This window comes from Ctenopharyngodon idella, chromosome 9 (assembly GCF_019924925.1).
Source record: "Ctenopharyngodon idella isolate HZGC_01 chromosome 9, HZGC01, whole genome shotgun sequence".
Classification (NCBI taxonomy): domain Eukaryota; kingdom Metazoa; phylum Chordata; class Actinopteri; order Cypriniformes; family Xenocyprididae; genus Ctenopharyngodon; species Ctenopharyngodon idella.
In genome coordinates this window covers 15,607,240-15,626,296 of record NC_067228.1, presented here as the reverse complement: position 1 = coordinate 15,626,296, position 19,057 = coordinate 15,607,240, and the positions used below count along the sequence as shown (strand labels likewise).

At 37.2% G+C, this 19,057-nt stretch overlaps 1 protein-coding gene across 9 annotated transcripts in view; it reads right to left on the bottom strand.

The window, feature by feature from the left end:
* sema5ba (sema domain, seven thrombospondin repeats (type 1 and type 1-like), transmembrane domain (TM) and short cytoplasmic domain, (semaphorin) 5Ba) overlaps positions 1 to 19,057 on the bottom strand; it is a 144,142-nt gene that overhangs the window by 36,118 nt on the left and 88,967 nt on the right. For all 9 annotated transcript variants that reach the window (XR_007931689.1, XM_051906160.1, XM_051906158.1 and 6 more), the window contains 4 exons: positions 12,637 to 12,699; positions 10,852 to 10,950; positions 10,553 to 10,766; positions 5,944 to 6,229 (listed from right to left, as the gene is read on the bottom strand). Coding sequence is in view for 8 of the 9 variants with exons in the window: in XM_051906160.1 (XP_051762120.1) it covers positions 5,944 to 6,229; positions 10,553 to 10,766; positions 10,852 to 10,950; positions 12,637 to 12,699 (662 nt within the window). In the remaining variant the exon portion in view is untranslated. The remainder of the gene's footprint in view (positions 1 to 5,943; positions 6,230 to 10,552; positions 10,767 to 10,851; positions 10,951 to 12,636; positions 12,700 to 19,057) is intronic.

Below are 19,057 nucleotides of genomic sequence, written 5' to 3'. Positions count from 1 at the left end.
ATAAACGCAGCACGCGACCTGTTTACATAGCATTGCACATCCTCATATTGCCAACTGACCTATCGAGTTTACACTAAATGGACATTTCGGAATATAAAGGTAATGAAACGGTCTCTTCTTCAATCAAATTGTTGCGTTTTCTGTCAGCATTTGACATTTTTCCTCTCAAATACTGAATTTACTGTTTATATGCAATGCGCAGTGTTTTTTCGTGACTGTCTAAAACAGCCAAACATAAGTATGCGATTGGTTGTCTTCTGCTAAGCATCTAGTCGTAACATTCAAACACTGCATCGTTTCACACTGTACAAGTTTGGCACTGCAATGTGGGGTTAACGCTGCAAAAAAACGGTGCTAACCCTGCTCCGGAGCAGGGTTTCATAACGGGTAAAAAGTGGTGCTAAACCCGCTTCTAAATTACAAGTGCGAAACGTTCCTTTACCTGGGGTTAAAAGCGGTGTTTCGAACGACGATAACCCATGTTAAGCGCAGTGTGAAAAGCCCTTATGAAGGGTACAGTAGATCACATGGCTATTTAGAGCCATAGGTTACACACATGCAAGGAAAGTAGCATGGCATCTTTTGATGTCAACTAAGAGGATAACTAATATTGGGAAGTTATTCTTGTTACCATATTTATTATTTTGTGCTGTTGAGACCGCACATAAATGAGCAGCAATAACTGTGGTGGTAATGCTGGAGCCACAGACAGATGGGTCTATGGGCAGAGCTCCAGGAGAAGGACTCGGCCTGCCAGACGCTGGTGTCTGGTTTGGGCTCTTGTTATGTGGCCTGGTGAGGCATGGACTTGAAGAAGATTCAAGCCTGGTTCTGCAGCTCAACTCTGGGGACTACATATGAGGGGTTCAACATGGAAAATTAGCGAGGTAAAGTGAGAGGCTCTTGGCAGTGCAGCTCAAAAGGCTGGTGCGCAGATGAAACATTGGCTCTAAACCGGTCAGCCCTAGGCTGCGAGGACAGAGCAGCCTCTGACAGGACAGCCAATTATCTCAAGCTATTTTCTCTCTTTCACTCTAACATTCAAAAGCAAGTCTCCGAAACTTTGTTATGAGACACTACAAGCTTTTTTTTATTTTACTTCTACACAGAAAGAAAAAAGTTAGTGAGCTGCTTCCCTGCCAACTACATGTATAGGTAGCTGCCGCCTTCACACAGCAGCAGAATACAATTGCTAGTCCTGATTCAGACTTCTAAATACAGTTACATTTACACACAATTTCATTAGAAATAAAAGTGCCACAACGTCTATAACCAAACTGATGGCATTAAAATTTCAGGACTCAGACGCACTACTCATCTGCCACATCATACAGTGCAATTTATCTTCCAAAGGTTTTAGAACCAGTTGCTTACGCTTTCATATTCAGTCACTACAGTTAACGAAGATATACAGGCCTGTTCACACCAAGGACAATAAATATAATGATAACTATAAAGTTTATAATCACTCTAAAATTCCTTTAGAATAGAGAAGTCCATACCATAACTATTAAAATAATGTCACAAAGGAACGATATCATTGGAATCATTTTCAGAATGATATTTTACAGATGTTTTACAACTATATATATGGTCTCTTGGTGTCTCTTCGAAAGCTCCGAAGTCATCTGCTCTCACAGTGAGAAGATTTCATTCCCATATGCTGCGTGTTATACCGAGCATGCCGTGGGATTTGCTAGAGTAGGTGACTTTCCAAAGGGTTATAGGACCAAACTTTACGTTTTACACACCTCAAATTGGAATATCCTGTCATTCTAATTCCACTTCCCATGGGATGAGGCCTATTCAATTCAAATTGACACTCAAATTGAAAGCGTGCCAAATCAGCTTCAATTCTTAATTTTACACAACTCTTGTGACTTCAGTAACATGGACATTATTCATTCAGCTCCTGTAAGCTTGTGTATGTACAGTACAGGACAATCTAAAAGTCCTAAATTTTCTGCCAATGAAGCTTACAAGTAGGGTGAATTCAGGTTGATTGGGACACTTTTCCCAGTCATCTTAATGGCAAAAACTGTCCCAATCAACCTGAATTCACCCTACTAGTCAAAGTCTCACTAAAAGCAGGAGCTAGATAATGAACTTGAGTACAACGGCAAACACAGTGTTTGCATGTTTGAACAAAGTTTATAGTAGGTACACATACTGTACATACATAAAAATGCATTAATGCACTGTCTGGTCAAATAATGCATACAAAAGCTAAGTCACTGTGGCATTTACTGCATCTATGCTTGTGCAGATGTGACTTTCACACATATGATGGTGCAGTTTTAAAAGCTGTTGAGGTGTGTAAAACATAAAGTTTGGTCCTATAACCCTTTGGAAAGTCACTTACTCTAGCAAATCCCACGACATGCTCGGTATAACACGCAGCATATGGGAATGAAGTCTTCTCACTGTGAGAGCAGATGACTTCGGAGCTTTCCAAGCGACACGTACAGTAGATCACATGGTTATTTAGATGAAGTCATGTTGAGTTATGGTGACAGAATAGACAATATGTCAAAAAGCACAGGGTCATTTGAGGTCATCCAAGAGGTCTGATTTAGGCCTAAGTAGGACAGTACTCAAGGGAAAAAGGAAAAAAATAGAAAAATATATTACTTCAGTGTTTCAACCTCAGTGAATACCTGCATCGCAGCAAAAAAAACAAAGAGCCAACTCAGCAACCTTCCACAGCCAGGACTGAGGCAAAATTATTCATTAATATTTTTTACAGCATAACAATATCTGCCCTTGTAAAAAATGTGCACTCAAGCAATTGTTTAAAAAGAGTATTAATTATCAAAATAAAATAATTTCATAGTTCATACATCTGTGTACTTAATTTATTATTTTATAATAAAATACTTATATTAAATATTTAAATGAAAGTTTACGCAATATTTATATTTAAAATATGCTGTGTCGATTTTACAGTTATAGCACAACATCTTCAGTTTCAGAAAGATGAAAAACAACAGAAAACAGAATCCCTTAATACAATCACCTTCATACATTGACGTGAAAGACATATGCAAGGAATAAACTTGAAGCGAAGATTCCTGCTATGGGGTACAAAAAACTCATTTCAAGGTGGATTTTGTCATGCTGCATCACAGTGAGCTAAGAGGTACACTTGGTTGGTTGTTATTCTGTATTTGTTGTAATCCAGGCATGAAAGTGTGTGCATTCATGATAGATGTATTCATTCACACCCACGGATCTGTTTTCCAGAGAGGTTGTCTGTCATCATATTTATTGCCAAAAGGTCTGTTCCACCCTGTTAACCTGTGGGTCATTGACAAAATTGAGGGTGATAGCTATTCCTTCAAAAAGTTAATTAAAAAAAGCAGAAAATAACTATTAAAAAAAAAAGAAGAAACCTCTTAAAATACTTTGAAATGTGTCTCCATGCACATTTCCACCTTCCTCATACCAAAACGTACAATAGGTCAGGAGTGGCTAAATAAAGGAAAATGTACAGTCAGCCAGTCATTTTGCAAAATAAACTAAGAAAGGGTCATCAGGAGTTAATAAATTAATCCTAACTTTAATTAGATGAAAAAAAGAGACAGCTAAGTAATACCTGAGACATGAAACTAGCATAGCTATATAGAAAATAGTTGCCAGAGTCAATTATCCAGTAAAATTGTCATTATACAAAAGATTTGACCACACAATGCTATGACTGACCAATCAGAATCAGAATCAGAATCAGAAGAGCCTTGCAATAGGCAAGCAATAAGAGAAAGAGAAACAGTGATTTTAGCAGTTAAGGCCATTGCAGAAACCCTTTTAGAAAACCGAGGTAAAACCTCTGCAAAGTGCAACCACTCATGACTTACTGCCTTTATAAAATGCAGCAACAGCAATTTAATAAAACATACCGATGGTCAAGTTAAATTTATGAACAATAATAATCATAAAACAGCTGAGGAGACTGCGCCAAACACTGAAAAGCTAATATATCTATGTTACTTTGGTGCGTAGGATAAAAAAAATAAAAATAAAAAACGGAAAGAAAAGAAAAGGCCTGTAGTATATAATATCCATAAAAAATAAAAAAAATAAAGTCCATTACCTTGAGTAGCTTTTCACAATACATCTAATACATATTAGATGGTTGTTACTGTCTGTAAGCTCAGTATGAGGACATATACTGCTTTGACACCTTCAGCCAACTCAATGAAAGTATGCGCTTAGTCTGCCAATACCTCAGGGCAAACTACTACCAACACTTTCAGGCTTTTTTGGCTGCACTCTTGCGTTCTGTCTCACTGCACTCCTCCCATGCCCGTCCTCTCTGTTTTGCAGCCCCAAACCCCAGGGAGCATTGCTTAAGGTGTTCAATTTACCACAGACAGATGGAGACTCTGTTGTTCTGATTGCATTACCATATTCTGTTCCTACTGGGGCAGGGAGCAAAAGGGGACAGGAAAAGAAACAAAACAGAAACAGAGATAAAATGAATGAGAACGAGAGAGATATAGTATGAAATATAGGGAAGGAGAGCAAGAGAGGTAGTATTGAAAATTATACTGTATACTACTAATTGCTGTATATTTGAAAGGAAGTATGCACACAGTCCTAAAGAGGGAAATTATGGGGAAAAGGGAAATGATGGTGGAAAAATAATAAGTCAATGATAAATAAGACAGTTCTTTTGCGTTCTTTCGCAAACGTCTTGTGTTCCCCATGAGAAACTTTGGGTTCACTCGCAAAACATTTTACGTTCCCCGAGAAACTTTGCGTTCACTTGCAAACCCTTTTGAGCTATTTGCAAGTGAATGCAAAGTTTCTCAGGAGAATGCAAAATTATACAAACAATTTTTTCTCCAGTAGTGATAAAAGGTAAAACTTTTTATTCAACCACTAAGCAGACAGTATGCATACAGTATTTTCTGGTATACTTCGACAAAAATGATACTTTACATTTATATATTTACTAGACGTTTTAATCGAAAGGAATGGACAAGTGATTCTTTCTAAGGACAATATCTCTAAGACGTGCTGCAATACTGGATAAGTATTGGATAAAAAAATATTTTGTTGCATACCGCATTATGAATCAAATGCTACATAACATAATATGCAATAAACAGTGTGTAATGTGAAGTATGCAGAAGGTGAGTATAAAATTTTGAACAGCAAGATAGGGATATAAAGAGAAAGAAGTGATTGAGGACAGAAAAATATGAAGATTTCATTAAAATATTAATTAAGAAAGTCTGTGAAAGCTGCAACTGTCACCATTACTAGCTACTAGCTTACCTAATATATTAAATTTATATCCTTAAATACTTTGTTAGCAAAGTGACTTGCAAGGGCAAAAATATGTTTGTTAATTTAGCACTAATTTATTTTCTGTCCAAACTGTAAAAGATATGCAACACATTCATGTACTACTCTCTAAGGCCTTCTCACATTTCTTGAACACACTGAAACAGACTCGTTTCAACTCATTTCTTAAGTTCAGGTGTAATTCAAATTGTTCATCTTGACAAATGATATTCACAGCTATTTGTTTTTACAAAGCACAAGTTTCCTACACGTTCACTTCTTAAGTGTGTATATATTTGGACATAATATGTCTATAAATATATGGGAAAGTGTATATTTCAGATGCCGTAATTTGTCACTGTAAAACTTCTCTCACATTCAGTATTTTTTTATTTTGTTTTCCAGTAAAAATATCTAAACAACCTTAGAAACCTCAATAAATGTTAACTTATCCTTTAAACATAAAATATATAAATACATATATAATATAAATAATTATTTTTCATATTTATTATATACATATATAAATATATTAATTCATTTTTAAAATTAAAATAGTTTTAGATGGAGTACAGCATGTCACACCTCAGCACTACAAAAGTACTACATGTCACTCAAACAGCTACACAAAATAATGCTGTTAACTAAACTTACACATTGGTGGTGAAGATGCCATAGATGAGGTCCTGTTCGGGCAGGTAGAAGGTGCTCTGTAGTTCATTGTAGTAGAATGGGATCTCTCCCGACCGTGAGCAGTTGAGTCTGGCCTTCGTGAAGGTGGTCCACGTGTCCTCCAGCAAGAATCGGCCTCCTATGTCGTTCTTACACACCCGTGCCACCCGTGAATACACTGTCTTACCGCAGTCGTGCTCCACTGCGTTTTCCCTCAAGAAGAAGAAGGTGAAAAGACCCACGTCGTAAGCCGAGATGAAGTGAGGCTCTGAGGGAGAATGAAAACGAAGTGTTGCTAAAGACCTTATGGGTAAAACAAGCATTTCAAACAGCAGGACTCTCAGCAATGCAGCATGAAGTCGCTTAAATGCCAAATCAATTATTTTACTTCCACAGCAAACTGGCCTGCATCCCTTTTCCTTAAATTTCTTAGTTCCACTCTTTCTGAATATCCGCTTAGGCCTGCCTTAGACTGGAGCAGAAAACTGTGTGCAAAAATGATTCTGAATGCACAAAGCCGTCCCGTCGGTCCAGGTGGCACTGGTCTGGATTGCATTAGTCAGAGTTAATATCGCATACTCTGAATAATGTCTTACCCCTAAGGCCTGTTTATTCCCAAGCCCATCCAGTAATGCATGCCGTAGATATTCACCTGTAAATAGGCATGACTATAATAACTGCTGGGGCCATCGCAGCAGTTTACGAAAATGAAATTACTGTTATGCCATGAAGCCCAGGAGAGGCATCAATAGCCATAACTGTTTTTGATTCAATTTTAAACACAATAAATACCAAATCTCAGTGGACACTGATCCAGAAACAACCCAGAGAAATTTCAACGTGGACAAAAAACCCCCAAAAAACAATACTGCTCTATCCGCACAAACTGACTATGACAGAAAGATATGGTCGAAACTGGACTGGACCTTTGTGCATCGTACCATGTGCTGGTCCAAAAATCACAAAAAAGCACCATTAATGTAACCCACATGACTGCAATATTCAATGCATTCATACAAAAGGGGAACCAAGCAGAAAATTATTTCTTCTTCACTGGAAAAAAAAAAATGATACTTTCAGATTCATATCATTCCTTTTAGAGGGAATTTTTCAACAGAACAGACAATAATTCAACTGACTGGAGTCAGTTATTCTGCTTATACTACAGTTACCACACTTCAAGACTTTATTCATATGTTGTATTTCAAGACATGTGTCAGGTTTTTGTCCTTAAAATGCTTTTGTGTGTAGGACTAATTCTTACACATCTCATACAACGCCTACATTTTAGAGCTAATAACGGAGGTTTGAGCCACTGATAGCAGACTAATGCAGCTATTAATGCAGTTATTAGAGAGATTACCTGAGTCTGTGCATCTCTCAACAGTGTTCAGCAACAGCGTCTACTAGTAGCGAAACTGTAAGTTTATCTGCTTCAAGAACAGCGCCATTATTACCTCACTAGTGATACATGTCATGTAGCTTTTAAGTTGCTAAACTATTTTACTGTTAAAATCATCAGAACAGTGCTGACAACACGTTTGTGTGTGAGTGTGTGTCTGTACTGTATGTGTGTGTGTGTGTGTTTGAGTAGGAGAGAGAGTGGAAGAAAGAGAACGCCATTTTTTGCCATTTTTATCCTATTGTTTACTATATTTATTTGCTTGGTCAGTGTCATTGTGAGTTTTGGTTCTTTTGCTGATGTAGGCTGCATGGACTTTTAAAACAACTGAAATCATTTGGCGAAGTGATATGGACATGTAATGCGGTCAAGACCTGCCTAGAACTACTTTAGCGTGCGTTTCCCTGCAAAAAAATAATAGCACACCTTAGAACGTTCGTCAACCAATCAAATTCAAGCATTTAATAGTATAACATATAACAAAATATATATAACACCTGATGCCATCCCAGTATTTTGAGTGAATAAATGATGACTTTTCACTAACAAAAAGTACCAAAAGTAATATGGCAATATGGTATTTTGGATATGGTATCAGGGTAATGCCACATCTTTTTGGACATGTACCACAGTAGTCTCATGGTTTTTTTGGACATGTATTTGAAGTACCTGGTACCATCCAAATTCACTAGTATATGAATATGTATCATATTACATGGTACATAAGTTACATGTCATTGGCCTTCATTGGCTAATTGGACCATTGTACATATGAAAAGAGGTGAACTTTAAAAAATGATTCAATTCTCTGTCCAAATGTATTCACGAAGGATTGTTGATACTGTGAGGTTCAATGAGACATCATAACTACACTTCCTCACAGATCAGAGAGACACAGTGAATACCAATACTGATGCATTTAGGAACTACAACAAATACTTCTCAGTGACTGCACAAACTAATCAAGTCACTTTGCTAAGCTGGAATGGGCAGGGTGTGAGTGTGCTGATTTCTGTGGGACTGAACTTGACAAACGGTATTTTCCTTCTTCCATGCTGAACGTAAATACTGCCTCATTTCCACACCGCCACTCCATCAGGAGTCCCTGTATGTGTGTGTGTGTTTATCTGTGGGCAGCAGTCAGTTGAAAATACTAAGCTGGGAAGTGAATTATGAGTCCCAATAAGCTCCAGAGGAGAGAGGCATGTTCTAATAGCCCCGCTGTTGGCGATGATGATATTTCTCATTGAATCAGAGCTGTGCTAAAACAATATCACATCTCACTTCAGGTCCGACTCCACACAGGCCCAGTGTTAAAAAACAAAAAAACATTTAGTCAGCAGCACCTGGCACAACTGGTAAAATAACAGGGCGGATGGATTCGATTGTGGACCCTTGTGGTTCATGCTGTTCTTCACTGAACCCCAGTTGAAAAACAAGTTCTTAATTCACACTTTATCTCCATTGAGTCTGCATCCAGCTAACACACGTGATTGAAAGGTTAGTGGTTTTACTTTGGCTGTGCTGGAAAAAGACATATTTGAAGAAAGAGTTGTGCAAACTATTAATGAACAGCTTGATAATGTTGTTACCTATTAACCAAATAGCTACTTTAGCTACAAAAGCCACAAATAGTGCAAACTCACAACTCATGCAAGTTGTACATTTCCTGTTTCATTTTGAATTATGCAACATTAAAGAAGTAAAATAGCAATTCACATTGATTTCAAACTTTCTTGTGCTGATTTTATTCAAATATGGTCAATATATGTGTCCCTAGACTGCAGGTACTAAATGTGCATACTCCAATAATCTCACTTTTTGTCTTTCTCTCTCCTGAAGTGTGAACCTACAGTGAAACTACAGGCCGACTGGGTGACGTGAAGCGTTGCAGCTGCAATTTCACCCTCTCTCGGCCATGAGGAATAATTACACTGCTGGATGCATGAACGTTACTCCGTCCCACCCAATTCTACACTTGCACCACCACCTCTAACTCTCCAACCCTTGTCTATGTCCTTCTACTTTCACCTCAACTACTCTGACACATCCTCGGTGAAGCCTCGCTGTATGACTTACAGCTCTGGCATCACAACTTTCTGCTTATTCTTTTTTGACTGGTGTTGGATGAATTTTCTGTGGGAAAAGGTACAGTGTCAGCAGCTGGGAGATTATTGACACCTTTTGACTTTTTGCAGGAAGTATGCTGAGTTTCGTTCGTCTCCATGTTTGACTGGCTCCTCCCCTGACAGGCTTGGGCTACTCTAAAAATCTGCCTTACATACAAAGGATGCAACTGTGAGAGTGTAGCTTTGCTCTTCTCGCTTTTTGTTAAAGGACAATCTACAACTCCATACCTAACAAAAGGCTAGATATGGTATAGAAACTTGTCATATGCACTTACAGTAGGTCACATCAAACATGGACCAGGGTTATTATTCTTAACTAAAACTAAAACATTTTCGTTACTAATAAAATAAATGTTAACTGAAAAAAAAAAAAAGCCTCAAACCTATTTCAAGACTACATTTCTCAATTTCGTTTAGTTTAAGGTAAAGTACCAAAAAATAATAATAATAATAATAATAATAAAAATACTATATAAACATATTCAATAATGATAATAAAAATGACAAAAACACACAACAAAATTACTAAAACTTCAAGATTAAAGTGAAAACAGAAAATATAAAATAAAATCTATTTTAAAATATTAACAAAAACTATAATAGTATATCAATGATACTAAAATAACATGTTTGATGAGAAATGATTGAGATCAAATTGAAACCTAATTTCTGCTTGTTTGATAAGAGACTTTGTTCTTTTGGAAAATCTGAGCACTTTGAGAAAATTCTGAAATCTATACTAAAAAGAGGAGATGCATGTGAGATTTTTTTAAGAGACTTTTTAGTTTCAGGAGACTTCAGCAAAAAAGCATGGTTTGATTTCCATTTAATCTCATTGTTGTCTAGGGGAAACAACTTGTGATTTTTCTTTCGTATGGGTAGTGCTATTACCAATTGAATAAAGTATCATAATTTTTCATTTGAAGAACACCATTTGGCAATTTGGCTGCATATTAGTAGGACAGAAAAAAATGGACGGGCAGCAACAGAAATGTTGAAATTTTCCAGACGATCCCTGGAATATGAGACTATCAGACATTAGATGATGAGATTAATGTACCATTAAGCCATTTGGAGTTGTACTGGGCGGTCCGCAGAGGCGGCATTCCTCCTAGGCTGCGGTAGATGACAGGGTCCCGGCCGGAGAAATCGATGACCGTGGCGGCGTACAGCTCTCCGCTTTCGGTCACCACAGCCGTCGAATTATGACGGGGGTCGTAGGGACAACGGGCCACTCCATTCACCCTCTCCAACACTCTGCTCATGTTCCCTGCCTGAAAGAAGGATACAGCATGGATAACACACACACTTTAATAAAAGTTCCAGTTGAGACCGCTCATTTAACTGATGGATGCTTACCTCTCTGGTGATACAAAGGGGCTGGAAGGCATTGGTACCACAGGTGATCACCTCTGTCTTGTTGACAAGCAACACGCGGATGTAGTTTTGACACTCCACCTGCAGGAGGACAATACATTTGACAGTATGATAATAGCAGTGGCATGTTGGCAGTGACAAATTACGACTGTAATGAATACAATTTAAAATATGTAATTAACAATGTATGAAAATAGCAATATGAAAAAAGCAAAACTATGTTCCATGTTTAATTCAATAATATTGTGAAAATGTCTTCTAAGAACTCCTGACAGTCCCATAAAGTAATAGTTTTCTATTTTAAAATATTTTGAAATGTAATTTATTCCTGTGATGGCAAATCTGAATTCTCATCAGCCATTACTCCATTCTTTAGTATCACATGATCTTTTAGAAATCATTCTAATATGCTGATTTGGTTGAAAAGAGTTCTGCTGCTAAATATTTTTGTGGAAACCATGATTGATTATATATATATATATATATATATATATATATTTTTTTTTTTTTTTTTTTTTTTTTTTCCAGGATTCTTTGATGAAGAGAGATCGAAAGATGATAGTTGAAAAGAACCTTTTTTTTTTTTAAATCATAAGTTTTTGTAAAAATGTAAGTGTTTTACTGACACTTTTGATCAATTTAATGTGTCCTTTCTGAATAAAATCTGGATGTGCTTTTTGGGCTTCAAAATCACGGTTACTGTTCACTCCCATTATAAAGCATGGAAGAGCCAGGATATTTTTTAATATAACTCTGATTGTGTTTTGCTGAAGGAAGAAAGTCATATACACCTAGGATGGCTTGAGGGTGAGTACATTATGGGATCATTTTCATTTTTGGGTGAACTAACCCTTTAATCTTCCTATCTTACTGACGCCAAACTTTTGAACTGTAGTGTAAACTAAAAAAATTTTTTTGCAGGATTCTTGCTCAATATTATTATTGAAATTATCATTTATTTATAATGTTATGACAAAGGATGCTAATATGCTATTCCGAACATATCCACTATTTCCAGTGAGAGCACTTATGCTTCACCAAGGAATGTGATTACTTCAGCTTTCATTTGTACTACAATCCATAAATAATCCCATCTAACACTGGATCAGTGAGTCACAGCATCAACCTTCTTGTGCAGTTGACTGTAAAAGTGACAGTATTTCAAACAGGATGGGAAGTGATAAGCACTCTAACGTCACTGAGGCATAAAGCCACGTAGCTTAAATTAACAGCTAAGGGACTGTGGTTTCTGTTGTCTATTTGAAACCCCCACCATGTTGGTTTTTGTAGTTCATCCCTTACTTAATATGTGAGCAGGAGATCAGTCTTTGCAGAAGGTGTGTATCATTCTGAGAAATTACAAAATTACGGCAAACTCCATATTCCAAAAAGGCTAGGCCATTTTCATTCAGCATGCTCAAACTCTTGAAATAAACTAGTTTCAGTGTTGGTGGTGAGAACCGGTTCTTTACAGTCATTCAAAAGAGCTCAGCTTTTTCTTGCAATGCTTTAATAATTGCAAAAACACTTTTTCCTGCAACGTTTTAATCTGCTAGTGGATTTTTCATTTTGCCTTTCACATTCAGCAAACGATAAGCTCAAAAAAAGAAAATACTGACCTTTGGGCTTTAAAAATACTGAATAAGTAAGCTGAACATATTGCCCTCCCACAAACCTCAACAATACCCAACCTCTCTGGCCAATGGGCTGTCATCATTTTGTAAGCAATGTGCCTATTCAACAGAGAACCTGGGGGTTTAAAGTTACCTCCGTCTTCCCTTTGCTTTGACAGGACCTCCTGGTGTCTTCGTCTGGGCCCCATTCCGTTGCCTAGGAAACCAAAATAAACCCCAAAAAAGTGACTTGCTGTGATTCGCAGTTGCCCGGCAGCTGTTTGCAATAAAGCTGGAGCCAGGTTATGCAACTGTTGATGATAATATTGCATTTAGCCAGATGCATCAAAAGACATTAACCTTATTGTGGTGTTTATTGTGTAAACAGCATGATAACTGGGCCAGCGGCTTAAAAGGGTGAGGTAACTAGACAGTTGGAAGACCAGATGCAATTTGCATGTAAATACCATCCCCTACTCTCATTCAAGCACAGAGACCTCGTCGTCTTCTCTCTTTTTTTCACCAGCACAAGCCACTCCATTTTCCTCTGCCCAATTATGCCCCCTTAGAGCTGCATGTCCAGCCAACAATAACAGAGGCAGCACTTAAAAACTGCAATCCTGCTGTCTTACGGTGGGCATGTGCACAATAACACACACAAACTATTACAAATTACTCGGTTATAAGCACAAAGCCACCACCTTGAGATCCTGTGGGTTTCAGATCTTGACTGAAACTCTAAATATAGTCCATTTGTTTGTATGGCTCACTAAGGGTATGAGAAGGTTAGCAGGAAACACTAACCTTGAGAAACCCTTCAATGAAGAAAAGCAGATAAATGCTGTGGCTCAAGTGAACTCGACTGATGGGACTGAATCATAATAGCTTGATTGTAACAATCACGTGATTCTGATGATGCGCAAAATTCAGATGGAAGGCAGGAAGTGTAAAGCAGAATGGACGAGATGGAAGAAAGTCCTTAATGTACTGGTTTAGACATTATTACAAGAGAGGTATAAAGAGAAAATCACAACATATGTTGGACGTGACCCTTACATTATAAAGAGAAGCGAATTTTCTACTGAATTGGAATATTTGCCTATCATCGAAACTGTAAGCAACTTCTCCAGTGCCTGGTTACATAAAGCACCTCAAGTTTTTAGTCTCAAGTTTGAGACTTGAGACGTGATTTCCCCTTACCTATGGGAATGACTTAAGGGTGTTGCATATAAAGTCTTTGATATAATCCCTTAAACCGCTAAGTGTTTCACGACATTAACCGAGGTTTCGCAGTTAAAAAATAAAATTCTACAGTTGCCATGGACATGTTGTTAATACAGATAGGGTATGCTATGTATGTAATTTGATCAATGTTTATGTGAATAAACATTTAAGTTAAAATGTTTATCATAAAGCGGCTAATCATGTCTCATTAGAAGACTCAGATTGAACCTGCTTGCTCTGTGTAACACTAATGGTGAAGTTTTCCAAAACATGTTATACTAAGGAAAATTACAATTAAGGTGCTTTATGCAACCAGGCACGGACATTCTTCTACTCCAGAAAACAAATGAAAGCATACAAAACTATGGAGGCATACACTGTAAAAAATTATTTTCATGATTTGTTATCATACAGTAACATTCTTTCTTTTGTTAAATCAACTTAGATGATTAATGTAGTTCAGATAACATAATATTTTGATAATATTTTTATGTTGATCAAACCAATCGCCTTCATGGTATTAACTCAAATTTTTAATTTCAACGAACTCAATTTTAAGGCAACCAGGTAACTTACTTTTTTAAGTTAAAATAACATTTCTTTTTTACAGTGTACTACTTTTTTTTTCGTTAGTGGTTGCATATGCAAGTTGTATTAACTTTTGACAAAGTGGTTACTGCACACACAAGCATTATCCAACTCGGCTCCTGCCAACCGCAGACGTAGGATTACAAGACACTTTTTCCTGTGTTTTTCAGTCAATTTCTTGCATTTTCCCCCCTGATGAATAATAACTTTTGGTACACAATAAAAGCTCCTTGTGGTTTCTCGGTTTGATCGATCAGAGCAACAATAAACAGCGCAAAACATAGGCATTTCATACTGCTTCCCTATCACTTCCTGCGAAATTATTTTCTAAATGGGAAGCAGTATTCCATCTGCATTTCTCACCACGCCTTGACGTCATGTGCAAACAACCTATTCAAGAACTGAATATTTGAACCTGGAGGAAGGTTAGATGGCAAAATAAGTAGGAAGAGAAAAAAGTCGACTTGATTACATAAATTTATGAACGGCTCCAGAAAAGACATTGCCCTACACTATAGATTTTAAATGTCATTTGTATTTCTGAATAGGATAAACTTTGGCTATATAAAATGGTGAACCTCTTTTAAAAGCTACAAACCTAACACAAGAACTGTAATAGAGAACATATGCAAACATAAGAAACCCTTCAATGTAGATAAGCAGATAAAGCTGATAGTAATTGGTTTAGTGTATTAATAGTGTATTAAATAATGACATTTCTTGATGCACCATATCTGAGTATACAGTATGTGAATGAGATTTGAGAACTATGGCAGAGGCAAAGATTTAGTTTGTCATTTTAATATGCCAACAGCATCCGACCATTTCCATTGACTTACAAAATATAGAAAAAAAGCAGCTTTTTTTTTTTTTTTTTTCAAATCCAAAGAAAGTCATAAGGGCTTAAAAACTGCAGTACATGAGAGTGAGAAAATAATGTTAAAATTTCCAAATTTGGGTAAACTAACCATTTAATAATACTGTGAAAATTCTCGAATTGTCAATGGTTAGATATATACATTTAGCTACCTTCTTGCCGGTCAAAGAAGTTAACAATACCAAATCTCTCAGGTACGGCACAATGCCAAACAGATCTGGTGCTCTTTTGTTTGTGTTTGCAATCATGTGTGTTTCAGGACCGAGGCATGTTTGTGATGGATGCCTAAGTGGTGAGTCATCGTTCAGGTCATTAACATCTTGTCTGTGAGCCCCTGTTTTCTGGAAGAATCCGTCAGCTTAACCCTGACCTTAGCCACGGCAGTCCCTCTCTTCACACCACACTGGAACAATGCCAGCCCTCCACTGCTATTCCCAAAGACCATTCTGAAGAGGCAGGCTGTGAAAAGCACACTGTATGCCATGTTTGGCGAAGGCTTGAATGTGAAGCTGGAAACCCTGCCACCGTTGGGGGGGCCAGTATCCAGTGGCGGATGGTGTTCGGAAAGCTTTTCACTGGTGGGAGGTTCGAACTTTTGAATGATAAATTACCTTTGACAAGCGTTATGCCAAAGAGGATGAGGTAATATATAAAAAGCATGCAGAGGTAATGACGTAATTTTTTGTTCATTAAAGGGTTAGTTCACCCAAAAATGAAAATAATGTCATTTATTACTCACCCTCATATCGTTCTACACCCGTAAGGCCTTCGTTCATTACAAATTGAGATATTTTTGATTAAATCCGATGGCTCAGTGAGGCCACTATTGACAGCAATGCCATTGAACTTCTCAAGATCCAGAAAGGTACTAAAATCATATTTAAAACAGTTCATGTGAGTTCAGTGGTTCAATCTTAATATTATAAAGCCACAAGAAAACTTTTTGTGCGCCAAAAAAGCAAAATAACGACTTTTCAACGATATCTAGTGATGGGCGATTTCAAAACATTGATTCGGATCGCGTGTCAAAATGCCAAACTGCTGAAATCACGTGACTTTGGCGCTCCAAATCACTGATTAGAAACAAAAGATTCCAAGCAGTGTTTTGAAATCGGCCATCACTAGATATCGTTGAAAAGTCGTTATTTTGGTTTTTTGCCGCACAAAAAGTTTTCTCGTTGCTTTATAATATTAAGATTGAACCACTGAACTCACAGGAACTGTTTTAAATATGTTTTGAGTACCTTTCTGGATCTTGAGAAGTTCAGTGGCATTGCTGTCTACAGAGGCCTCACTGAGCCATCGGATTTCATCAAAAATAATTGAATTTGTGTTTTGAAGAAGAACGACCTGAGGGTGAGTAATAAATGACATTATTTGCATTTTTGGGTGAACTAACCCTTTAAGCCAGAGATTTCCAAACTTTTTTTGTCTTATATCCCCATAGCAACATCAGTACGGCTCAAGTACCCTGTCATCAACGCCAACTGGAAATGTGGTATTTTTCTTATACTGGATTTCATTTAAAAATAATAAATAAAATAAAATTCACTTTGTCTTAAAATATAAAAACCAAAATTACTTTTTATTAAAATTATTATTATTATTAATGCTTTATTTTGTTTTATTACCTAAAAAAGTCAATTAAAATAAATAAATAAATAAATAATAAAACAGCTACAATTTAAACTAAAACAACTGGCATTTCGAGTGAAAAATAGACTCACAAAGTAGCTTACTCTCAAACTGGAGCAGTCTGAGTAAAATAGAGGCATATGCTAAGAAAAATAAATGACAGTTCCACATCTCTACGATGCTTGAATAACAAACGATGCACTATAAAGTAGTCCAAAATGCACTTTTTTAATTTGGAATAGCTGTAAAACTCCCTAAAGGGTATAAAAGATGTTGAAATCACAGATGAGCATCCGTTTCGCCTACAAAGCTGTCAAAGAGAAAATCACAGTGAGGTATGTGTGCTTAGACAGTGCAGTCTAATGTGGCTCTGCAATTGGATCTCACTGGTCTAATGAGGCCACCGCATTGTGTATGTGCACTAGCTCAGAATTCGCACTCAGCTCCACTATTTGTGGCATAATTACTCAAACTTCATCTGTTCTAATAATGGTGGCGGCACCAAGCGCCCTGCCCCTGGCATCCTCATGAAATACTATCATGAATTTTTCATGGAGGGATAAAATAGTTGGGATTTATTTATACATAAATTAGTGAGGCACAGAAACAACGCTGGGGTAGAAAATGCATTCCATTTACTTTAAGTATTGAGGAAATGCTAATACGAGCACAGGATAGGGCAGGAAGGTGGAGAATTACCAAGTTTGCAAGGCTGTGTGCTTCCGTTGATAAGGCTATTGTCTCGGTGGCACATTACAAGTGTTATAAATGAAAAGCATATCATGGGACACGGCACCTGTCCTCAGGCCACCATCAAGCACTTGTTACTTATTATTATGAAGACACATTTTTCTTTAGTCGATTTAAAATGAATCTTTCCATAATATGGTGAGAAATTATTTAAAAAAATATTCCTCAAATACATCTCACTTAATCATACAAGGTCATAAAAACTGCATGCATAATGAAAACAGAAGATTTTTTTGTTAATGAATTATATAATATGAATAATATGAATAATTTACACAGCACAAGGGATCATTATGAACAAATTGAAGCACATTTTAAGGTAAAAGGCTCAAACTAAACTCAAACTTTCCTGGCTCTTAAATTACAGGCCCCTGCTAACACTTTTTGCTTTCATGTTTTCCCCCCCTTTTTTTAATGTAATACTTGACTGTTTTCCTACAATAGTTTGGCTAAAGAACCTTCTTATACAACCGCTAAATGTAAAAAAGGGATTAACCGTTAAAACAAAGCCTGAAAGTTGCTTTTGTATGTCATAACATAAATGTACAAAATTTTAATTTTTTAAAACATTTCAATCAGCAAAAAAGTAATTATTGTATGTTTATCTTAAATATTTATTATAAAAATTAAGATAAATTTAGTTTATTTGGAAAAGATATTAAGACTTGTCTTCAGGAAATCTCTTTAAACTGGCATCAATGGCAAATTAAGTCTTATCATTCACAATTTTGGTTCTGAGGTTAAAAAAAAAAAAAAAAAAAAAAAAAAAAAATTAGAGATGTTTACATATTTTACCAGAAAACAAATCAAAAATACTGAATATTAATACTGGCAGTGCAGGACTTGAGTTTGCATGCACATTCCCTTCCCTCCAAAACTTCACTGGTTTGGGAGAAAAATGTCATTTGCATACTCATTAGGAGGCCCCTGATTAAAGTGTGATGGCTCCGCCCCCATCTTGCTGGCTGGAGGTGCGAGGCCATCCGTCTCATTGGCGGATCTTCAAGGTCTGTGTGCTTCAATAGGCAACCCGAGGCACCGCCCTGTTTTGTCCTTTAACAGAGTGCCCTATTCAAGCAGCCCCATCCCCACTTACCACCGCCCTCAAAGATGTGACATGACTCTCAATACCTTCGCCTCATTGTCTAAGAACGCTGAACCTTACACAAGAGGGCGCAGATCCGCACTCTACCATCTCCTCCTACCCTCACGGCATTGGATCTACCACAGCCGTCTCTCTCTCACTTCACATTCCAGCACACCCTTTTCTCCCAACACCATATTCACCAACAGAAAAACAGAGCCAGTGTAGCATGGGGGTGAACACCCCGCTCTGTAGGCCTGAATAAGGGTAGTGCATGGGCTTTTTCTAGAGGCGTGTGTGTGCCCAGGACATGCAAATAAGGAGCCCTTTGAAGGTTCACAGCTGTGCCGTCTGAACGCATTTACTTTAGGTTAGAAAAACAGGATGAGAAATGAAACAACAGGTCAGTGTCTAATG